The following is a 23,474-nucleotide window of genomic DNA, read 5'->3' as shown; positions in this document are numbered from 1 at the left end:
TGAAGTAGTCTGCAAAATGCCTTGATGTGGCAAGGAGCTAAGAAAGCAATCAGGAAAAATATTTAAGAATACAAAGACAAAATTCTTAGGCAAGGATAAAAATAAGGAGTAACTAACTGCTGTAATATCAGGGACCAGACTGCTAGTCTCTGCTATACCCACAGACACAGTGGAACAAGCAGGGAGCTCCTTCCTTGCCATTTCTCCATGAAGGAACTGCTTCTGTGTGCTAGCATGCACCTTACTTAAGCCTAGATCCCATGATTGTCTGTATAGCACCTCTGCTCTACTGATTGTTTAGCCATGCCAATTTGATCTCGATTTAGCCTCAGGCAAACAACTACATTTAACACCGAAAATAAATGGACATCATGCCACCTTTATGTTTTTTATGCCAGCTGCAGGAGAACAGAGGGTAACTGATCCAGCATAAAATTAGAATGGAAGAGAACAAGATGATACCTGATCTGGCATTAAGCCTGCCAGTACAAAGTTAACCAAAGAAATACTTTTAACAAATTTGTACCAGCCATGAGAATAGGACTTTGCTTTCATTCAATGTCACAGTGTTTCTATATAATGGAAAGTTTTTTTTAGAAAAGTTAGGTCTGGTGTATTGTCATACCACAATTACTGCTCTCAGTGAGCCAGCTGAGAAAGAAAACATGTGCATGGGCATGGAAATCTGAGCATAGGCCCATAGCGTGCAATGACATCTGATCCAGTACAGTTTGCAACACAGGCTAACACTCTTCTTCCCTTGCAAAGGAAATCGCCTTCCCCTTGCACATGCCTGCAAGTCTGCAGCCCTACTACTGTGCAGAACTTTGAATAATTCTTCCTATCAAATACTTCTAATATAAAGACTATGCATGACCACATACACACACACCTCATCACTGCAAATCATAATGCAGACAAACAAAAAGAATAGAACCAACTTAAACCTTGTGGGAGAGTAAAAATGTAAAAAAACCCATAACAAGCAGAGTTTAGGCATCCTGGGGTTTTGATTCCAGGTCCCTGAAATCACAAAGCATCCCATCATCTAATCCCTTCATAAACCTACCAAATCTTTCACTAAAAGAACTTTATTAATTTGCCCTCATCCTGCTCAGTCTGTTCAGCAGTTTCACTGCTGTTTTGGTTAGAAAGCTTTCACAACAGCAAGTCAGAAATATTATGCCTAATTAATACCTTGCTTGCTCCTGTGTGCTGTGCTATTCTTCAGTTTCTTCCACCTACCACGTTTTAAATTCCCAGAGGTTTGCGAAGGCAACAGCGACTTCTTGCTCGACTAAACAAAATGACTGATTTAGTTGCTTTTCCTACAGAGTAACTGCCATTTGAAAGTACGTATCCAATAACGAAATGACCAAGAAAAATCAATTAAATTGTCAGAACTATCAGCAAGAAAAACTTAGAACTTTTCCTCAGATTTAGAAGCTGTTTCTCATACTTATTTGTACAGCTCCTACTTTTTCCCAGGTCAAATACAATTTTGAATTTAATTCACCCTCAATGCCCTTAGCATTTTTTCAAATTTTCTATTTTGAAAAACTCAGAGTATCACCTCCTTTGCTTTAATACGTGAGAGAAAGAGAGCAGAAAAAAGAGTGGAGCTTGCAATTTTTGAACATATTTCCAACTCAGCTGTGAGAAACCCACTGCAGTAATCATTGAATTAGGATGCTTCATAGCAACTTTTGCTAAGATTGTAAGCATTAATACTTTAAAAGTTAAAACTGATCTGCTTCAGGAGCTAGATCTGCAAGGACACAGATTTCACAGCCAAGTTCAGTAAAATGGAATGAGAGGACAAAGTATGATGCAGAAACTGCATGCTGTAATGCATTTGTTTCTTCCAGAGGAATTACAGCCCCACAGCGTGCTCTAGAGGCTCAGGTTGAGATCCCTTGTTTACTTGATTCTTCTGAGCAGATACAGTACTATTGCCCCAGTTATAATTTTTTCCCTTCCATACAGGAAGTATTCTCTTACAGTGGAAAAACACTCTGAAAGTGACCAACTTCTTATCTCATAAAATAGTTCTCATGTGTCCCTTAGAAGATATTAAGAATAGTTTAGTATCTATGACAGAAATAAGGTTTTCCAGCACAGTAATTCAGAATGTCCATAAAGGATTCTATTCCCTAGCAAAAGCACCACAAATTTAACCATGAATAAAAAGGCAGAAAATTGTGAGAGATTTTGAAAAGCCTTCACAGTTTTGCAAATGTAACTGAGCTGACTGGATAAGTAAAACACCAGTTCATAAACAAGCAAATGTTTCTTTCTACCAGTTAATCAGATACACATTTTGTAATTCCACTCCAAAAGCCTTGGAGGGTTTAAACTAGAGAAAACTCCCTTTTTCCTCTGACATCCTAGAGCATTAAACACTTTATGTCCAAAATCATTTAACACCAATATTTTTAGTAAAGAATGCAAAAAATATGAAGTTAAAAGCCCACTATTTTTTCTATGTTAAGTCAGAAAGTTCTTCTGTATTTTATTCCTGTGATACATGAAATATTCTTCATAATGACATCTCAATGGAATTATTTAACACAGAATTTCTTTCCTAATTTTTTCAGTTCAAGAATACAATGTTTAAAATGGCTAATATGTACCCCAGCAGACACTGATCCTTCAGTTGATTATTGGAAGTTCTTTCTTGTATACCTGATTCATCAGCTTTAAAGACTTGGAGAAGGCAAAGGGGTAACTACACAGAGCTTCCGAGAGGTATGAATGCTTTAAAAGAGATTATCACCCATGCACAGAAGAGGTCATAAGACACATCTACGTGGTAATTAAATTGTTCTGTATTACATTGTTCCTTTCATAAATGCAATTCATAATGTGAGTACTACTAATAAGCAGACACAGGTTGCTTGAAACTACTGCCCTTCTTTAACACCTACTGAACTCACAGTATTAAAAAAAAAAATAAAGAAAAAGTAAATAAGTCAACATGCTTGACACCTTCAATAAGCAGGTGATATCTCCATCAGGCTGCACTGATCACATATAGTTTATGCCCCTGTTAACAGATTACTCTCTGGAAGGAAAAGGAAGGCAGGCCAAACAAATGCCACCACCTACAGACATAACAGATCTGGAAAGAAAGTGAGCAGTACACTGCTGGACACTTACCTTGCTGCTTTCTCTATCAGCATTAAACAATCCCAAAAGCCTTGTCTTTTCTTTCTCTATTGCATCACTGCTTACTGAAGCCTTTCGATTTGGTTCTGAAAAAATTTTAATGGAATAGTTGTTACAGTTTTGAAATAAAGATTCACAAGGTGAGTACTTTAAAATGTCCTGGATTAATGCTGGATTTTAATGAGTTGAAGGTGTTATGGACTGGATTATCTAATTAACAGCCAGATCCTGCACTTTGTCATCAAACTTTCATGTGTTCTGAGTATATTCCAAAATCTAATGGAATAATTTAATATAGAGCACTAGGTTTTCAATCACAATCCAGTAACCCTTATTAAAAGGCAAAACATGAGCAAATTGCTTATGATTTCAGAAATGCTTGTTGGATGTATCATTTACATCTCTTACAGTACCATAACACTAAAAAACCCCAAAAACCTAAAAAAATATATACTGGTGGGTATCTTAAACAATGCATAGGTCTGACTTAATACTGTGAACTTAAACAAGAGATTCTAAATGTGCAATTTGGATGAAGCTCTTCCCCCTGTTTCCAAGGGGAAGGAAAAAGACCCTCCTCTTGGAAACAGGGCTCTCTTCAGAACTTAAACTAGCTAATTGTGGTCATCTTTCTTATCTTGGTGCTTTTACTTCAGGTGGGAAAAGAGTGGAGTTTATAGTTCAGGCTGTAAGAACTCATTTTTGTCTTCCTTGAATCTGCTTAAAAAATTGTATGAGTTCTCCTACTATTTAGTATCCCTTCAATTTCCCGCTTCAGTTTCTCATCCACAAGCTGGATGAGTAAAATGACACACTCATGCATTACAGAAAACAGCATTGCCCATTTAATACACAGATGATAAAGCACTCTCACTTTTTAAAATGGACTCTTCATAATGCTATGAATCTTTCCTCCTGACTCCAAGCACATCAGCTTATTCCACTAACATTCAAAAAGTTTAGTTCACAGGGGAAAAAACCCCACATTCTCTTGTAAATATTTGCTTAATAACATTTAAAACTCAAATTCAAAATGACTAACTTGTTGACAGAAAATAAAGTTTAACTTCACTGAGAAAACCTCATTCCAGAAACCTCATACCATCTCTAGTAAATTTATTTGCATAAAATACAAAGTGATTTTCACACAGATCACTTTTGCATATAAACAATCCCATGCATCAGAAGCTGTTAAACATATACAATGAACACAAAGGACAACAAGGAGAAACTATCCTTAAGAAAGGTTGCAACTGCACTGCAAAGAAATACAGTAATGAGTTAATGCTTTTCTTAAATACCAAGCACCATCTATGCTGGTTTCTTGCTTGGGGCCGGGCTGTGTCTAGATATGGAGGATTCCATTACTTGCATAGTCTTCAACTACAAACAATGCTGTGGAAAGGCTAACGTAGCAACTGATCACCAACACTGTCATTGAACATTGTATAATCCCAATAAATTAGGATTTAAGTAATGCATATAATATCAAAATAATTAGTCTTTTTTAATCTGTATAAATTTTTCCTAAATAAATACAGTATATGTTTCATCTAGAGATGAAATTATCTCCATGTAAGAGGAAGCCACAGCAAGTAATGACAGAGGATTAGGGGGAATAGTGCTGCCATTAGTGAAGCCAAGAGGCCATGAGCTAAGATTTGCTCGTTGACTGTCACCTACTGGAGGTAGACTTTCTTCATAAAAATTTAAATAAGTTATCCAGTTTTACTTTGGTTATGTCATGTCTACTAGTAATTCAAGGAAGTAAAGCTCATTAGAAATCAACCATAACTTTCTTGAGGATAATTAACTTAAGCAATGTATTAAAACAGACTCAGTAGGGAAAAGGGCATACTAAATACACACATTTTCTATTTGACTGGAAGCACAAGCACCAATATAATCTAATCCAACCCCAACTACTGTAACAATTCAGAAATCAGTATCTATTCAGTTACCCAATGTGTATGTATACATTTGATATTAAAGTGCTTTGCTGCATGTAAATTGAAATCAGTGGAAGATCTCACAGACATCAGAATTTTCTGCCTATGCTACTAAATAAATTATAAACCCGAGAGACCTTGAAATGTTAGTAACTCTGAAATTTACCTAATCATGACTGAGGTAAACTGAACAGGCTTGGAATCTACAGAAACACATCACACCACAAAACAGTTAAATACCAAAATTTGTTACTTGCTAGTGTTCTAATGGCTATTGCTGAAGAGACAGTACACACAGAATGTGTTTGTTCTTAGCAGAAGCACAAGACATGTAAGCAACACTTTGGAAAGACAAAACAGATAAAAATAGCTTGTTTCTCTATGGCACTCCACATTCTTAAAGATCTACCTACAAAACCCACATTAAACATAGAGTGAAGTGAAAGAGTTAAACACAGAGTGAAGCTTCCCCTCAGCAGCATTGTACAGTACCTCTATAGTTCAGAGAAGGCTCAGACTGAGTTTTTGATGGAGGAACTGGAAAAGTCAGGCAATGAAAGGATAAGAGAAAACACATTAAAGTTCTAATATAGGCCTGTAAAGCACAATTTTCATTAATTAGTCCTAGCACCCTTTTTCCTAGGCATCGCAGAAAAAAATGTTGACCAACAACACACATGCAGAGCTGCTACTGAAGCAGTTTAGCTGCATTTGTGTTAATTCCTGATTCAGTCATGAAGCTGCTTCAACTGCTAAATAGAATTAAGTAAGCAGGTGGCAGCAGAGCTTCTCTTTTAACAATCCTTCAGCTCTTGGTGTTTTCTGTTTCAGGCAAAGGAAGACTGAGTAAGAATCTGCTCTTACAAGCACAGCCTATGGCTTTCAGCACCTGTGATACCTTACTTCTTAGTGAGAATGTGTTTAAAAACCTATTTTCTGTTAAGTAAACAGGCTAGATACCCACTCAATGCACAAGTCACAGACCAATTGCTACTGAAAGCAATGGATTTATTCCTCTTGAATATTACAAATGAGAACATTGAGGAAGAAATTTGCTAAAACAAAGGAAAAATTCTTGTAAATTTTATGTGCACTTACTGTTTTTGTTGGACACCATGGTGGTAAGAGGAAAGCACAAAAGATTGAATTATACTCGGGATCAGGGGGATTTTATCATAATGAAAGGAAAGGAATACTGAAAGGTTAAAAAAGAATAGAATATAAAAAAGAATAGAATATATATAAAAAAAAAGCTGATGTAGAGAGCAGCACATTATGATGTGTATATCTTTGTGGGTTCTTTCAGCTCAATTATTCTGTGATAATTTGCTGCTATAATCCCAGCCCTGTAGTAGTCTTGGTTTTGACTGTATAAGCTACAACCAAATTTGAGGACCAACACTGTACCAGCACACATACCACCACTTTCATTTGAAAGGAAAGACTTTACTGAAGGCTTATGATAATTACTCTCTAAGTTGTCCCTGAAGTATGCTGAATGAATCCTGTTGAAAACACTCCACGTTCAATATGTTGCTCCAAAATGGTTAGCTTAATTACAGTAAACATGTCTTGAAAACAACAAACATACAATTGAGTTATGACATGTTGTCAGCCTCTTTTTGGAACATCCCAGCAATTCAAAAGAAAATGAGATATTTAGTTTACTTAGAAGTCTAAATTCACTGAAATTTGACTCGCACAGAGGTAGAACTGTCACTTCTCAAAGAGTTGGAAAGAAGAGACAGAATGTCAACATAAATAAATAATTTTATAAATAAAAAATAAGCCTACAGCTCAGCACCTACAAGAATGACATTATCTAAACAAGAAATAAGGACATTTACCATGCTGGAAGTGGTAGCAATTGAGAAAAACTGCAGGAGACAATTTTAATGAATATCACTGTCTGACCTCAAAGGAAGTAGTGCTTGTCAATGTGTATTTTTAAGGCAGGTATATTTTAAGCACATCACAGAATTGTTATTTGAATACATAATCAGACTGATAAAACTCAACTCCAAGAAGCTGCTATTACAATTTCTTCCATGAGAACAGAAAGTGAGGATAGATAAACATGAGAACAAAATTTTAAATACAAATACCTCTTAGCTCCTCTTCACTAAACCGTCAATAACTGTGCTCTTTGGAGGAACTGTTTCTCATAAGCCCTGGTCTGTTGCCTCTGCCTCTCAGCTTTCACAGCTGCCATGACTATGGCATGTCTCTTCTTTCCTTCTCTCCAGCCCACAGCACAGGTACGTGACAGACTCTGCCTGGACGTGGCCCCTTGTATTATGTACACCTCTACCAACAGCAGCTCTGGGACACAGCAAAGCTCCTCCTTTTGCCCTGCCCGAGGCCAACCTGCACTGTGCCAGAGTCCAGCCCAGCCTGGCACAAGGCCCAAGAGCATCCAAGGACGACTGGGCACATTGCTGACCTGGCTGCTGCTCTGGGCACAGCTCACTGAACAAACCCATACTGCTCTCCAGATTGAGATTCACTCTGCTGTTTCAACTGGATCCCAAAAGAATGGCAGCACATATGCTTTTACTTGTGCATAATATCGTTGTCACATCATATAGCCCTGCAGTGACTGCTTTCAGTCTTGGCTCACCTTTTTTTCTGTCCCAGGCATACAGCTCCTTTATCCCTAGCTCCTCCAAGGACTTGGTAAGCTCCAGCTCTTCCCCAGTTATGCCATCCCGCAGAAGAACAATGTGCTCTTGACTGACTTCACACTTCTCACAAATAGCTGGGATGATGTTGTGGAGAGGCACCTCTGGACTAACTCGAACCACAGCCTTCTGTGTCTTCAGGTAGTTCACTACCAGCCTCACAGATTTCTGCAGAAACAAACAAAAACTCTCAGTCTCCCTTCTGTAGTGCATAGGCCACCTCACAATGAGAAAAGCACTGGGGATTTCCAGGTTGTCATGACTATTCCTAGGCGAACTTACTCCACATTGCAAAAAATAGTATTTGAAAGAGTAAAATCTCAGACCTTGCTTTCCACTAAGGAGACATTCACAAGAACATGCAAAGAAGGAAAAGGAGTCAGAGGCAGATGTAATGCAAAGGTTTACAAGTCCCACTCTGAAATGTGGGAGAGTATAATTAGATATAGTTATCAGAATAACAAAAAATTTCAGCCAACATTTGGAAAATGACTACTTCTTAATCTTCACTGTATTGTGAAATACATTTATTAATGATCAGTCTTCTCCCATATCTTCAATGAAGATGGTGCACAAAATATCACCAAAACACTATTTCCACACAACCCCACTCTCATTTCAGCCATTACTGCAATTTTCAATTGCTCTAATCTTCTGATTTCCATCTGTCTAACCACACAAAACATACCATTTTGTCTAAATGTCTAGACTAGCCTCTGCTAATCTACATGCAAAACATTATTAGTTAAGCTAGTAAAGCATGTTATAATCAATCCCAAGTCTTTCCCATCAGATTTAAAGATGGAAAGATTGGAAGAACTGAAATCATAGGAATGGAATGATGGTTCATGGCATCATTTTAGCCCTCCAGAGTACTGACCTCAGGGACTCTTGGCAGAGGTCGCTTTGCCTTCTCTTCGGGAATCTTCTCTTTCAGAAGTACTGTCTGTACATCCAGTGCTCCTATCAAAGTGTTTGGCTTGTAACTCAGAACTTGTTGAGTTCCTGAAGACTTTAGTTCAAGACTATGTTGAGATGGATTTAAGTGATACTGGCTGCATAAATCAACCAATACATCCATCACAGCTTTACTACAAAGAAGAAGAATTCACCATTAGCATGAGAAAAAAACATTGCTAGAAAATTTACCTCAGTTTTAAGATGGGGGGAATAAAAGACGACATAAGCTGTGGATGTGCTGCTAGTTTACCATCTTTGGAAAGAACAGTGCTAGTGCTTTGAAATGTTAAACAGATCAGATAAAATGATAGGAATTAAATATATTCACACTTCAGTATCTGTTTATGAGCTCACAACTAACTATTCAGTATCAAGCAGACAGCAGTGCCAATCATCGCACTAACAAACATTAGCCAAGAGCAGACAAAGTGCATCTTATTTACTTCCAGACCACAGATGACAGAATATTCTGAGTTGGAAGTGACTCTCAAGGATCCAACAAGTCCAGCTCCTAAGTGAACAGCCCATATAGGATTGAACCCACAACCTTGGTGTTATTAGCACCATGCTCTGACTAACTGAGGGCCATAATGTACTAAATCCATACATTAAATGCTCCAGTTCAAATTCTGTTCATTAATGTGCAAGATATGAATAAATAATGAACTCACAGTCTGGTAAACTCCATCTAGATTTGAACAATCACATAACCCAAAATGGAATACTTAAATCTGGAACAAATGGTAGATAAGGCTTATTTTTCCACATGAGTTCTCCACATCCATTTGACACCAGCAATATTTTTCAGTGCAAGAGATCCTGTCCATATTTATTTTGGTGAAGATATTAACCCTGTACAAAACCATCTGGTTTTGAGTGTCCCCATTATCAGCAAGTCTTACTGAAATGTGAGTCTAAAAACACAAAGCTTTAAAAGAGTCAGTAACTGTCAATCTCATTTCATTCCTCTGCACAGAAGTACTCCATTCTGTGTCAAGAATTCAATATTCACTGGAGCTTGATACTGCTTAATACAGCAGTGCTCCCCCACACTTCAGAAATTCTCCTCTGCAATGGTAATGAAGGGTTCTTTTATTTTCCCAGCCTTCCCCTCAAAAATTCTGTACAGAATCAAAGAAAACAGGTTTATTAAAAGTGGCCATTTTTATAAAAAGTTTTGGCTTCATAAACCAGTCTGTCACCAATAAAACAATGTAAGCTTAAAAAAAAATTACCAGCTGTAGCTGGAACCTTTCATACAGTGGGATATCTGTCTTCTAGCAAAAGTGAAAATAAGTACACAGACAGCAAATTTGTCAAGAGAACTGGCACTTCTTTTAATGTTTAAACTGGAAAAACGATATACAGATTCAAAATGCAAGCAAATTCAAAGAAAATAAAATCTTCCACAGGTTATTAGCCAGCACCATTACATCTGTAGCTCAAGAATTATCCTTTAAACTGCAAGCTGTTGGCATCTGGCAAACTACTCTGTGGAAGACCAACATTCTTCTTTCTATAGGTATGTTGTTGGCCAACAACTGCTCAAGAAGTTGAAGAATGCTGGAGGGCTAATGGCAAAGACAACAAAAATGGAAAAATAGTGCAATTCTTTATTACTTGGTAGGTGACAGCTCTTCTCATGCAAGAGAAGAGGAGGGACCTTCTTTACAGCAACCTTTTTCAAGTTTAATTGGGTTACACAGTGTGAGCTCGGAAAGTGGCAAGCGTAGGAAATTTGAAATAACATGATCTCCCTGAAAAGGGAAGAACTCAGAAGACAATAATTGAAGATCAAATAAGGAAAACAGATGCCACTAGTATGTATACAATGCTTCAGAACAGAGTGCATTATGGCAACTGCTAACATAGAGAGCACAAATACAAATGTGTAGCATCCAAATCAAAACTGTATCAGCTCATTTCATGATGACTTATTCTGACACTGTCTACAAGCTGTAAACATCTGTGTTTCACAACCACATTCAATTAATATGCTCCACACCACAAACCAACAGACATTTACAGCTACTAAGTCCAAACTACAGAAGAATTCCACCTACACCAGTATTTACATGAATACTCATTAAACTGTGCAGTGCACCCTTTTTAAAAGTGCTTATCAGTTCTCCTGATACAGATCACAACTTGTCTGTTTACAGACATATTTCTTTTAAACTAAAATTTGCATGTGCTTGCTTTCCCTCAGCATTCTTACTATTGCTTCAGAGAAAACTATATACCCTGGCAGAATCATAATACATGGTGTCCTATGTGCTTGACATTTATATTTAAAGTGGAACAGTAATATATTTCTGCAGTGAATAATACTGTGATAATTCATTCAAATTTGGACAGTTTTCTTGCCTCTTGAAAAAGTATTTTTAAAGAGAAGATAGTTCATCAAAATAACAATTTATAATTCCACACATATACCACTGAAATTCTAAAATATATTCAGCAGCAACTTCAGTTGGTACATTCAGTACCACAACTATAACAAAATCAGAATCCACACCAAGCATCAGAGAAAATAAGTTACAGACAATCAAGCAACTTGAACAAATTTGTCTGGACAACGGAAATCACAAAAATCCAGCCAAATCTGAGGTTTCACCTTATTGCTGATTAGGAACAGACATGCATTAAACATAACATTTAAGGAAATCTGCAACATCCCAACCTGTGCCATGCTGCTCAGAATACATAATTGTTCCATGAAAAGCATCCCCCAGCCTTCATCTGTACCATTTGAAAGCACAGCTGAAGCTTTTAAAAAAGTTTCAAAGCAAATCATATGCTCTTTAAAAAAATGCAAATTCAATAAATTTTTTTCACAAAACTTCTGAAGTGTAAAGAAAAGAAAGAAAGACGTGGGGAGTGGAAAGGAGAGGAATTCCACAAAGTTCAAAACCCTTGTGTTTCAATCGAAGTAAGAGAGCTGGGAACCCTTGCAATGAAGATATTCTTATATCAGATTTCCATGGCACCAACTTGAAAAAATTTCTTTCCAAACCATAATACAGTTCAGCTTGATTTTAAATGGGAGTTTTATTTCAAGTAACTCCATGCATATTCTATACACAGAAGAGAGTCACTAAACACAGCAAGAAAAGAGTAATTGACTAATCTAGATGAACTTTTCTTTCTAACCTTGGGCTGAATATGGCTCTTGGAAGATGCAAAGAGTCAATCCTTCTTTTGCTTCCATCTTGTTACACACAGATTCCCACTTTCTATTAACCTGCTTGGATATCTGGCAGAGAATATACTTTGTTTTGAAATTCAGGCAGGTCTTAAATCTAAAGGCGAAATGAAGTTAAATATGTCCTGCCTTTCTAACTACTCAGCTAAGAAACACCTTGCTACTTCATTTTAGTACTATGTTGCTGAAAGTTTTGGTTGAGTGACCAAACACTACCTAATAGACACCAAAGGTGTCTGACAAGCAAATACTAGAGCACAGAAACAAAACTGGAGAGAGAACACAATTTTGGACTCATACAAGAAGATCCATATGAATATTCTTAGCAAAGGAGAGTACTTTGTCTCTGTTTTGATATTTTATTACTAAGCTGTTTGACATTTAATGCCAATTCTGGACAGTAAAGAATAACTACTTTGTCAGCAATACTTATCATGCTGAAGTTCTGACCCAGTTTGACCAAACTGCTCGTTTCCTGCTGTTCTGCAGTAAAATGCAGCAGAGGCCTATGGTTTTTAGGAAGTCTAAAACAACTGAGATGTTTTGGGTATGGTTTGGCTTAACCTCCTTGGATCACACGGAGAAATCGATTTTAAAATACAGCCTTGTACATCTAAAAATAAATGTGCAGGGTAAAGTTGTATTCTATTAAACAAACTTTTTTTTAGTCTTCTCCTTTCATGCTACAAATGCCTTCCAGTACCTAAATGGGCCTAGAAGAAAGCTGGAGAGGAACTTGTCACAAGAGCATGTGGTGATAGAACAAGTGGTAATAGTTTCAAACTGAGAGTAGGCTTAGATTAGATATTAGGAAGAAATTCTTCACTGTGAGAGTGGTGAAGCACAGGAACTGATCCAGAGAAGCTGTAGAAGCCCCATCCATGGAAGCATGAAAGACCAGGTTGGATGGGGCTTCGAGCAAGTCCCTGGTGCATGGCAGGGGGAGTAAACTAGATGGTCTTTACGTTCCTTTCCAACCCAAACTACTCTGATTCCATGATTTAAAAAAAAAATAAATTAAAATAATCTTAAACTGAAGGAAAGAATCTTCTTTATTTAGGTCAATGTCAAATATGCATTAAGAATCTACATTAGCAATTGACTGGAAAAGAAACATAATACTGTAAAGGGAGTGGACAACCCAAAGTCTCTAATTCTTTCACTATTTGCATTTAAACTGGAAAATAGCATTAGTCTTTATTTTTGCATGCTCTGAAGTACAGCAGGCACTTCATGAAAAGATTACAACTTGTTCTACACAAAAATGTACACACTAAGTAGCGAGCTGTATCCAAAAAAGTTCAGGAAATGTGATAAGACACTTATGTTTTCTATTTATTTTCTTAGCTTGCTCCTGTACATTTGGCTCTTATTTTCCACAAATGCAGAAGTCCACAGAAGGAACATGAAGATGACACACGAGACAGAGGACTGTGCTTTTGGAGCCTTAGAACAAGAAAGGTGAAGAGAGACCTTGCTACTGTCTGTAAGTATGAACTCTAGGGTTACAGAGACAGACTCTTCTTGACAGTAAACAGCAAGAGGACAAGCGGCAAGAGATAAGTGCTGAATAGGAAATTCCATTTAGGTACAAGTAAATGTATCATCTCCATAAAGATGGTTCCAGCCCTAAAGAAGAGGTGCAGAAAAATCCAGAAACCTCCTCCCTGAAGGTATTCAAACTTGCTAGAGACACTGTGTTCCAGCCATCCCTTCCAACATAAATTCTATTACAACTTTTTTTTTTTCCCCTTAGCCTACACTGAACTACTGTACTATAGACCTGACTCTTACTCAGTATTTAGTTAAACTATTTTTTAATCCTTTTGCCCTTTGCCCTGTTTATCTTCTTCTGACAACACCTATTGAATGTTTTACCAACCTGGGCTGATTTTCACACCTCCAATCTTTCCTGAGACACTGTTCTGTATGTTAAGCTATAAGACCACAATAAAGAGTCTATTACTGAGAATATTCTTTCTGAATATTCTGGCATTACTCTGTACTGAACTCTGTCCTTCAATATTTGCACAATCGGACTACAGCTTTGGCTAGTTTATTATTACTTCAAGTGTCCTGCTCTCTGTGCATCATATGCATGAGAGAATTTGTGTAACATGTAAGATAACAGCAGAAGCAACAAATGTCCAGTTCACTTTTCTGCATATTGGTCATCCATGTATTGACAACTCCAAACCAAACCTCACTTAGCTTCAAACATCCCCATTTTTCTGCAGTGCATTTCAAATCCTACTGAGTTCGAAAGTACTGGCATTTAATGTCTGTATCTGTGTTAATCACGAAGTCCTCATCAGTGCCACCGAGTGTGAACAGACACAGATGCATAAGCCCTTTATTTACAGGTTACCCATTGAAAGTATTATTTCTGAGAATCACGAACAGCAAACTGATAAGTTGGAAGCTTTTCCATTTGTTTTCCATCTAAATATCTACCCATCACCTCTCTCAGACTGTTAACCATTTCTGTGGATGTGCTACAGATCTACATGCATAAAATGTGTAGAGCAGCCAAGACTTTACCTATCCTTTCAGCACATCAGTTGGTGCTCATACACAAGTACAAACACAGAATAGCGTTTCCCTCCTTTCAAGGGGAAATAGGCTAACAGCTTTTCATGAATACTTCTACATGTTTACAGCAGAGCTCCCAGGGATCAATTCTTTCAAACAGAAAAGTGTTTATACTATTCTATTACTGCACACACTCCCTAATGACTCAGCTTTGTACTAAAATCTGCACTACATATTTTCAAATTCTCAAACAAATTGTGAGCTACAAGATGGAAACAAACTATTAGAGGGACTGTCAGATTGAGTTAACTTTTATAAATAAAACAATTTCAAGGTTCCAGATTCGAATAAAATATCTTTAAGTAGTATAAACTTTTTTCCTTAAAGTGTCTTCAACAAAACTTAATGAGAACTTTCTGCCCTCTTGCTGGTATTTGCAGGAACTTTTTACATAGAGAACAAAGTTAAATTACAACATATTGCTTTGCCTACATACAATGAACAAAGTCAAAGACATAATTTTTACTTTTAGTTCACTTATAATAATCTTAAGTGATACTAATTATCTACAGTATTTATATTTTCATATATAATCTAGTGTACTTAATTGTTCAGTGAACTGCTTCCCTGACATTACAGAATCATTTTTCATTATGAATATGCCCAGGGCAAAGATTTGCAAATTTTTTTGAAACAGAAAAGCTATTTCCCCAGGGTAGCCAAAAGGAGATTTTGCAGAATACAGTTTTAATGATGGCAACAAAAACAATGAAGATTTATAGCAGTATAAAAACCAGCATATTTTTCTGAAATGTCCTTCCATGATATCATCACAGATAAAAAGAGTGAGCAGGGAAAATAATTCATTACCTGTACTGGTTCTTACACTTGCCACAAACTGAAAAAAAAAAAACCCCAAAAAAAGGCAAAATAACCATTTCTTAAAATTCAGTAACTTGATCATTTAATGTTTACCCCTGAGTATCACTGTATTTCATAGCTGTTTAGATTCCAATATCGAAACAATACAAGAAGTTGAAAAAACCTGGGCTTTCTACCAAACCTGGAGATTTAGGACAGCTCACCCCCTAAAAGTTTCAGACAATCTTGACATGATTGTTTTTCGCTATTCCACATACCTAAAAGCAAAACCAGGGCTAACATACAGAAAAATACATCTTGCACTAATTAGAAAGAACAGCAGCACATATGAGGGCTGTTCATACACTGATGCCACTGTAATATAGGGTTTACTACAGAATATTCTTTTCCCATTTCATAGCTTATTAAGATGATTAATTCCCCTTTCTCGATTTCTATCATCTTCCACTTCCCACAGCTGACTATCAGTGTCACTAACTTTTCCACTCCAACTCTTCAAGGTAGCACTGAGGAAGGAACAGGCACTGCCTAGGTTAGCACCAGTGATGTGCAGATCAGCACATTAACACAAGCAGGAATTTAATTGCCAGCTAAATCAGAGGTCTATACCTGTCATGTAGACCCTGGAGAGAAATGAGCACCTTCACAGACAACAAAAAGAACGTTTTGGTTGCTTAGAATGTTTAATGCAGATGATATAAATAACCTCACCGAAATGCGTGAAGTTCCATATTTGCCATTTCTTTCAGGTTTTTGTCCACAGACTAAAGACTAATAAACAAAACACTCAGTCTCAGTGTATGTGATACATAATGATAAACACCTGTGTGAGGCACAGAATATTTATTGTACGTTCTACTTGTTCTTTGCTCCTGTATGTTCTTCAAAAAGTCATATTACAAGGCCACCCTTACAGTGCTCTTGGACTGCTTGCTTTGAAGGGAAAAAAAAGAGTTTCTAACCTTGTGGCAATTATCTATGTCTGAAGACAAAACGCTACATGAATATTAACCTCTTGTCAGCTCCAAGGTGGTTCGCATTTGCTAATGAAACATCACCTTCCTTTGAGCTCCAATGGCCAGTGAGTTTCATGTTCTGTTCCACTTACCAGGCCTGCTCTCTTCTTTCTCTGATTAAGTCCAAATCTCCCTATAAAAACTCCATCACTACAAATCTTATCTGAGAGCTCTGGTAAGTACTGCTTTCCTTTCAAACCTTTAACATCACTCTGGCTTTGGGGTGGACACCCACAAATAGCACTCATCTCCCAAGAGAGGGTAAGTGAATGCTAGTTTCTACGAGAAAAGTAAGAGGAAGAAAGAAGTCCCAGACACCAAACAGCAATTCACACATCCTCCTCAACCATCAAAATGCACTATGAGGGAAACAGTCAACACAGACAATACAGTCAACACAGACAATATGAAACCAGAAAGTAGTTATGCTAGAATGCAGACTAACTACCGAAAACATTAATTGTACACAGAATCTGATTTATCAACAGGCACTTACACGCCACAGCTGAGACAGCCACAACACACAGAGTATCACTACACATCAGAAAGCATCAGCCCATACAGAAAAACATCACTTCAGAAAGCTTCAGGCATCTACTCTTTATTGCTCTTCAGTCCAACCTTTTATACCCTTCATCTTATAGTCCTTACACCTGTGTGCCCTCTGCACCCTTTGGTGATAGGTCAGTGCAGCTGGGCACTCCATATCCCATTGCCTTCAATGCTGCTCACCTGTCCTGCACAGCTGTACCCATTGGGGATGAGGCTCCCACAGTCCCATTCTCAGTTACCACAAGCTGTGTGCCTACACCCACATACCTTTTGAATGTGGGGTTACACTTCCTACAGTTTCTTGACTACTCCTGACCACAACATTGCTTGCTATGGTTTCATCATAGTATTGTTTATATTTTTGAAACTTCTCCATATTATTTCCTAAAGCAATGTCTCCCTCTTTCAAAACAGTTTACACAGAAAGAATGAGGAAAAAGAAGAGCTCCCACAGTGAAGAGAATTATCTCAAAATTACCTTTCCAATACAATTTGCTCTTGCTTGTACCCAGTGAGTAACACAGAAAATCCCTGTCTCTTTCCATGGGAAAAAAAATACACTTTTATATATAAAAAGCTTCCTAAATATGAGCAGATGCTTTGCTGTCTACACAACTGCACTGTAATTGTGAAGGCGGGATCTCTGAATGCAATGAATCATCCATCTTCCAAGCCTGCTTCCTGGCATGCCTCCAGGCACTCATACTGGCAGGACTGTTTGCCAGCAGCACCTACTTCCACCGCAGCGAGCCCACTCTGGATTATGAGATGTGATACAACCTAAGCACAGTGACACTACATGAAAGGGATAGATCCATACGTGTAGTAATCCATGGGGAAAACAGTGACACAATAGCTGCTAAATCCTTTCTGCCCCAGAAGAGAGGGTCCTTTTATACTTGGCTATCAGGACTCTGCTGCAACAGCTGCTTAAAAATGCAGAAAAAAGCATGACAGAGAAGCCCCATAAACTCAGAAAGACAGCATCACCAAGCATCTCATGGAGAACAAAAGGCTTCAAAAAGTGGGAGCTAATCAAAGCCTTACCTTCCTTGCATTGTGCACTTCTGCTCCACCCCACTGGGTAAAACGACTGTGAAGTCCACCAGTCTGTTTATCATGTTCTCCTTCATGCTCACAAGGTTCTGATCAGAAATTACAGCTGTCTCTGCAGGTGTCTTGGGCTCACTGTGAATTCTACTTGCTGCAGAAGGTTGATTTGGTGGAGGGGGAGCCCGAGCTTTCATTCTTTTCCTTGAGAAAGAAAGGTAAGAAGAAAATCAATAATTTCTTCCAAGAAAATCTAAACATGTTACTAAGAAATATATGTTCTTTTGGCCATAATCTCAGACTGTTTTAAAAAGTTCCTTTAATGCAAGTAATTTTTTTCTTCATCATTAACCTTTTCAGTGGAGTTGCACTTTTATTTTTCCTCCTCTCTAAAAATACGCTAATTTTTTAATGATGCACTCCTACTGTTTGCTTTCCATGCCCCAGGGGATGAATCAGTTCCATAATTAGGATATGATATAATCATTTTTCTGTTGAGTATGAAGCATACTCCTATGAAGGGAGAAACAGAAATGCTGGGTCCAGTCCAGACCTGACTCAAGAAAGAGTTGTATTTACGTACATGAATGTTTCCTCCAAGTCAGAATGGCAGCAGTGGAAGCAGGGTGAGGTTTCATTCAGCTATATTTGGGTTCCACAGTATTACTCTACTTGAAACATTGTCTCTTCCTCTGCTCTAAGTTAGTAGTATTAAATGTGGCTCATGGTACTTCATAGGGAAGCACCATGAAAAGGTCAACTGTGAATGATATCACTTCTTACCATGTAACACCAACACTACAGCTTTTTGAAAAGCACCCTGAAAGGAACTCATTCTTCAGTAGCAGGCTATGCACCATGTGTGATATACAGAAAAGCTGCATCAGCTTGCACCAAACAAGCAGCGTACTTCACAGAGATATAAACCCACCACAAACTTGAAGTTTATTTCTTTGGCAAGCTGCCAGACAGATAAGCAACATATGTGTGCTGTTAAACTTCTGAATAGCTGGCCTCATACCAAACACATGTCTAAGAGGATTAACTCTGATGATTAATACTCCAGTGACCTCTTCTGACTAGATTTACGCTTAGTTTAAGTCAGATTTTAGCGTAACAGATGGAAAAAGCAGTAAAACATTTACTCAGAAATCATTGTGGAGGCCTACTGCCTGCATTTTCTTAATCTGCCTGTTTTTAGGGTGCAGGAAGAGATTATGATTCTTAACACTATTTTCACCCTGCAAACAACATGAACTCAGGTCCAGAAAGGAAGAGTACAGAAAAAGCACTCTAACCCTTAAAAGCAGGAAAAGCTTAGTGGTCAATTCAGCCAAGGACAAAACTATGTTTAGGGAAAAAAAAAAAAAAACCAAGCAAACAAAAAAAAACCCAACAAAACCCCAAAAACAAAAACCAAACCTGAACTGAAATACCAAATCAAACTCTTCTTTAATAAGAGATAACCTCTATTCTCACAGATAAAAAGGCTAAACAGATTTGGATTATCACTGTAAGCTCCTGGCAGAAGAAAAAAGTAATAGCTTTATCACATTAACAAAAATATCCAAACCAAACCAACCAACCAACCAAAAAAAAAAAGTATTCATAGGCAGTCCAAACCCTCCATACTTTGTAATCAGTATTTGCATTTGACCAATAATCTCTGTGACATGTCTCAACTTGCAAAAGTTCTTTATACTGCCTTGAAAATGCTCATTTCAGTGAGACCTCAGCAAGGCAGTGTTAAATCAGCAGTTATGAGGATACTGCCTTTCCTTCCCTGTGTGCAGTAACAAATAGCATTCTCTACAGACATGCAGGGAGAGGTACTGCCTTATTTACTAACATAGAGAAATTTCTTTTTCATCAATTTCCTTGAACATTCAGTTTTTATCCTATATACACTGAGTGAGGCATGAAGTCATCAGTCACTAACTTGCGGCTCCTATGCTCCTCCCCATTGAGGTGATGATAAGTTCAGAGCATTAACTCTCCATGAACCAAACTCTTAATTAATTTGTCTATTGAAGAAGAATAAAGAAATTTGGATTCATCTTCTCCTCAGATCCCTTTACATTTAGCTACAGTTGTTATTTGTAAGCAGGCGGTGAGAGACATGGGAGTTTTGCATGCATCCAGATTCATGGCAAGACAGCCTTATAATCATGCTTGTTCTATAATGTGGGAGCTAATTCCAACACATTGCATCTGACAAAGTACTAAAGAGGGTAGAAAGAAAAGAAGCAGGCATGTGTTCTGAGCCTGGCAGAACTAGTTGCAATTATGATTTACTTCATAAATTCTAGATCTCACAGTGAAAAAAGGTAGAAGAAATAAAGCAATGGTAATAAAATAATCATGAAACTGAAATTAGCTGAAGCTGTAGACACTTGAAACTTCAGGGAAGAAGTGAAAAAGGACTGAGTTTTGAAGATAGTGAAGGAGCTGGAAGTAAATTGAGATTATGCTACACAAGGCATCTGTTCCCTGGTGATAACATAAACTTGCCTGAGGTTTTCTACAGGAACAGACAAATAAGGTCAGACACCTTAATAAGAGTGTGAGTTTTATCTTTTTAATATATTTTTAAAAACTTTTAAGTACTTCTCAGACAATTCTGCAGTTACAGACCTTGTATAAAACCGCTTGAGGCTGTGAGTGAGAGGGGAGCAGCGTGCACAGTGTGTCAGTAAATCAGGCATCACACCAACAAAAGCATCAGCCATACATTGACCAGCGATGTTCACTTTAACTCCATATAACATCTAACAACGCATATTCTTTTTGGCATTATGCAGACAGGGCCTTTTAGATACTACAATCCTCCTTTTCTTTTGCACAGAAAGGACAGGGCAGGTCTGTTTCCTTCAGGGAGATCAGAGAAAGGAAAAGGGAAAACATTCCCACTGCAGTCTCTCTAACCTAGCAACATTTCAGGTGACCTCATATGAACTTTTCCACAATAGTGACTTACATATTCTCATTGTGACTGCTTGAAATTCCTGGTTTTCAACATTTTCCAAATGACAGATCTCAAACTATTTCAGTGGAAGCAGATCCCTCTGCAGTTCACATTTGTGGAGTGATATGTTGCACAGATTTGCATTTTCTAACCAACTTTCTGCAACATCTCTGTAGCAGAATGTAGCTCCATGAATCACAGACCGAAATCCACAAATCTAGCTCTACCTCAGATCTAACATGAGCAGCTGCTTTTTCTGACAAGCTCCAGCAACTGCACTCAGAAGCTGCCTAGAAGCCTGCTAATACTATTGAATGTGAATTCATCTTTCTCTGTCAGAGCAACAATGGTTATAGAGGACAATACAAATGCACTTCGTAATAAAAGCCTTATTTTTACCCCACTAAAATAATGCACAAAGAAAGTGAGTGATTTAAAAGCCTGTTTTAAGCATGGGAAGAAAGAGTACTTTCCATGCTATAACCACAACATACTACAAAAAAGTTGCATACCATTCTTCAGTGTGAGATAAATTCAACCTAAATTTAGTTCAACAGCCATCTTCTCTCCACAAACATCTTTCACTGTGCTCACTACTGAGATACCTCTTAAGACCCTGTACCTGCTCCTAGACTGCAGGAGAAGTTACAAGTGGGAACACTTCAGATTTATGACCAGGTTTAACTCATGGTTACTTGAATGCTTCCATCCAGTCCTTGAGACAGAGACAGTGAAAACAAGCAGCTGATTTTAATACACAAACATACAGTGGCTTTTACTGAGGCTTGAACTATTTAATCTCAACTGTAAATTAGAAAAAAATGCATATAGTCATGAAATAGCTAGGCAGAACACAAATCACCTACCAGCATAGTTCTCAGTAAAAGCACCAGGTTTCTCAAGATGGAAAAGGAAAAACAAGGAAACTGACCTGTTATGGTTGCAGCTACCACAGACTAATATAATCAGTGTTTCTGTAGTTCAGCACAGAAGAAACACAAGAGAAATGAAAAGAAGTTTCACTTCAAGACAAGGTAACACAAGCCCTTTGGACCTACAATTTATTAATATATAACTACCAAGCAATAGGATGCAACCTGGACTTTACAATCCCATTCGAGAAAAACGTGATCTCTCTTTTGAGCGGCAGTGGTCCCGGGACTTCCACGCCCAGGGCAAAGCTATGCAGAGATTGCCATTCTTCAGATAAGGTCTAACACACACACACACACACACACACACACACACACAGAGGTAAAAAGAAAAAACTGAAACAGTGAAATTCGACCCATTTCCACCATTCCCAATAAAAAAATCCTCTCTGCCCTGTAAAACAAAGGCAACTTAACAGGTACAGAACAGATTTTATTCCATGCATGTCAGCAGGACTTTGTCAAGTGCTCCATAATTCACCAGTTTGTAGAATCTAGTCCTTTCCATGGAAAGTCTCTCTCTAACCATTCATTTTAAACAAACAAGAACAACAAAAAAAGCACAAACACACACAAACTGCAGGGGAAAAAAAATGAAGAATAAAAAGAGAAAAAAAAAAACAAAACCAAGAAACCTTAAAAACCCCACCCAACAACAAAACCAATAAAAATCCAGTCCAAAATAAAACAAAAACTCAACCATCCCTTATCATAGCAGAGCTATGGGAAACATTCATTTTTTATGTAATGGCCAACTATCACAGTCTGGTCAAGTCGACTTGCAGTCTGGTCAAAAGGCTCAAACAGGTGCAAAGGGTTTTTCTGTGACAGTGATGCGTACCCCATCTCATAATTAGGAGAAACAAACCAACATGTGAGTGCTCAGTGATGAGAAAATAAGACACACAGCGTCCCTTGTGTGAAAACCAGGAAACATGGGAATAAACATTCTTGATTTTCAGGTGATTGGACTCCTACAGTCTTTTGAGGGTAAATCTGTGGATGTATGTTCACTTGCTCCCTTTCCCCTGGCAACTTGCACAGCAAAGTCAGAAGCCCAGCCCTGAGGCATGCACCTCATACTCCAAACCACCAAGACACAGCAGGGTGGAAGTCATTCATGCTCAGTGATCTAGCTTGTGAAGAAGATATCTTTAGAAAACATTTCCTTTTCATTCTTTGTTTGTTACTTATGGCAAAGCAAAGAACATCCACATCACTGGCTAGGAAAGGGACAACCACTTTATCAGAATAAACAGCATGCTAAGTTTCCTCTTTGTTAAGTAAAATCCTTTCAGTTTCTGATGCAGCAGCTCAGAAAAACTGTAACATGCACAACACAAATGTAAAGGAAATACAAACAGATCAGCAGCAAGATAAACACACCTCAAGATTTCTGAAAATGGAAACCAAAAGTTAAACAAATCTCAGAGAGATTGAGAACAGACACCAGGAGAGCATGATAATGTCCGTAACTACTATAGAGGCACAAATTCATCCAGATGGCCTTACAGCATAAACTAGAACTCCATTCCACTTTGCCATCTATAACATTTAACTTAACCAATTAAATTAAAAACAA

General features: G+C 37.8%; 1 protein-coding gene across 8 annotated transcripts in view; it reads right to left on the bottom strand.

Annotated features, from left to right (window-relative positions):
• The window catches only part of COBL (cordon-bleu WH2 repeat protein), a 157,907-nt gene that overhangs the window by 97,149 nt on the left and 37,284 nt on the right, over window positions 1-23,474 (bottom strand). For 6 of the 8 annotated variants that reach the window (XM_041475918.1, XM_041475917.1, XM_041475919.1 and 3 more), the window contains 5 exons: window positions 17,993-18,199; window positions 8,679-8,889; window positions 7,738-7,966; window positions 5,610-5,654; window positions 3,160-3,254 (listed from right to left, as the gene is read on the bottom strand). In XM_041475918.1, the coding sequence (XP_041331852.1) occupies window positions 3,160-3,254; window positions 5,610-5,654; window positions 7,738-7,966; window positions 8,679-8,889; window positions 17,993-18,199 (787 nt within the window). Of the gene's footprint in view, window positions 1-3,159; window positions 3,255-5,609; window positions 5,657-7,222; window positions 7,363-7,737; window positions 7,967-8,678; window positions 8,890-17,992; window positions 18,200-23,474 lie in introns of those variants that run through there. The other 2 variants (XM_041475921.1, XM_041475922.1) reach the window with 2 other exon arrangements.

Source organism: Pyrgilauda ruficollis, unplaced genomic scaffold (genome assembly GCF_017590135.1).
Source record: "Pyrgilauda ruficollis isolate IOZ18807 unplaced genomic scaffold, ASM1759013v1 scaffold37, whole genome shotgun sequence".
Classification (NCBI taxonomy): Eukaryota; Metazoa; Chordata; class Aves; order Passeriformes; family Passeridae; genus Pyrgilauda; species Pyrgilauda ruficollis.
The sequence above is the reverse complement of the archived record's forward strand: the minus strand, read 5'-3'. Positions and strand labels throughout refer to the sequence as shown.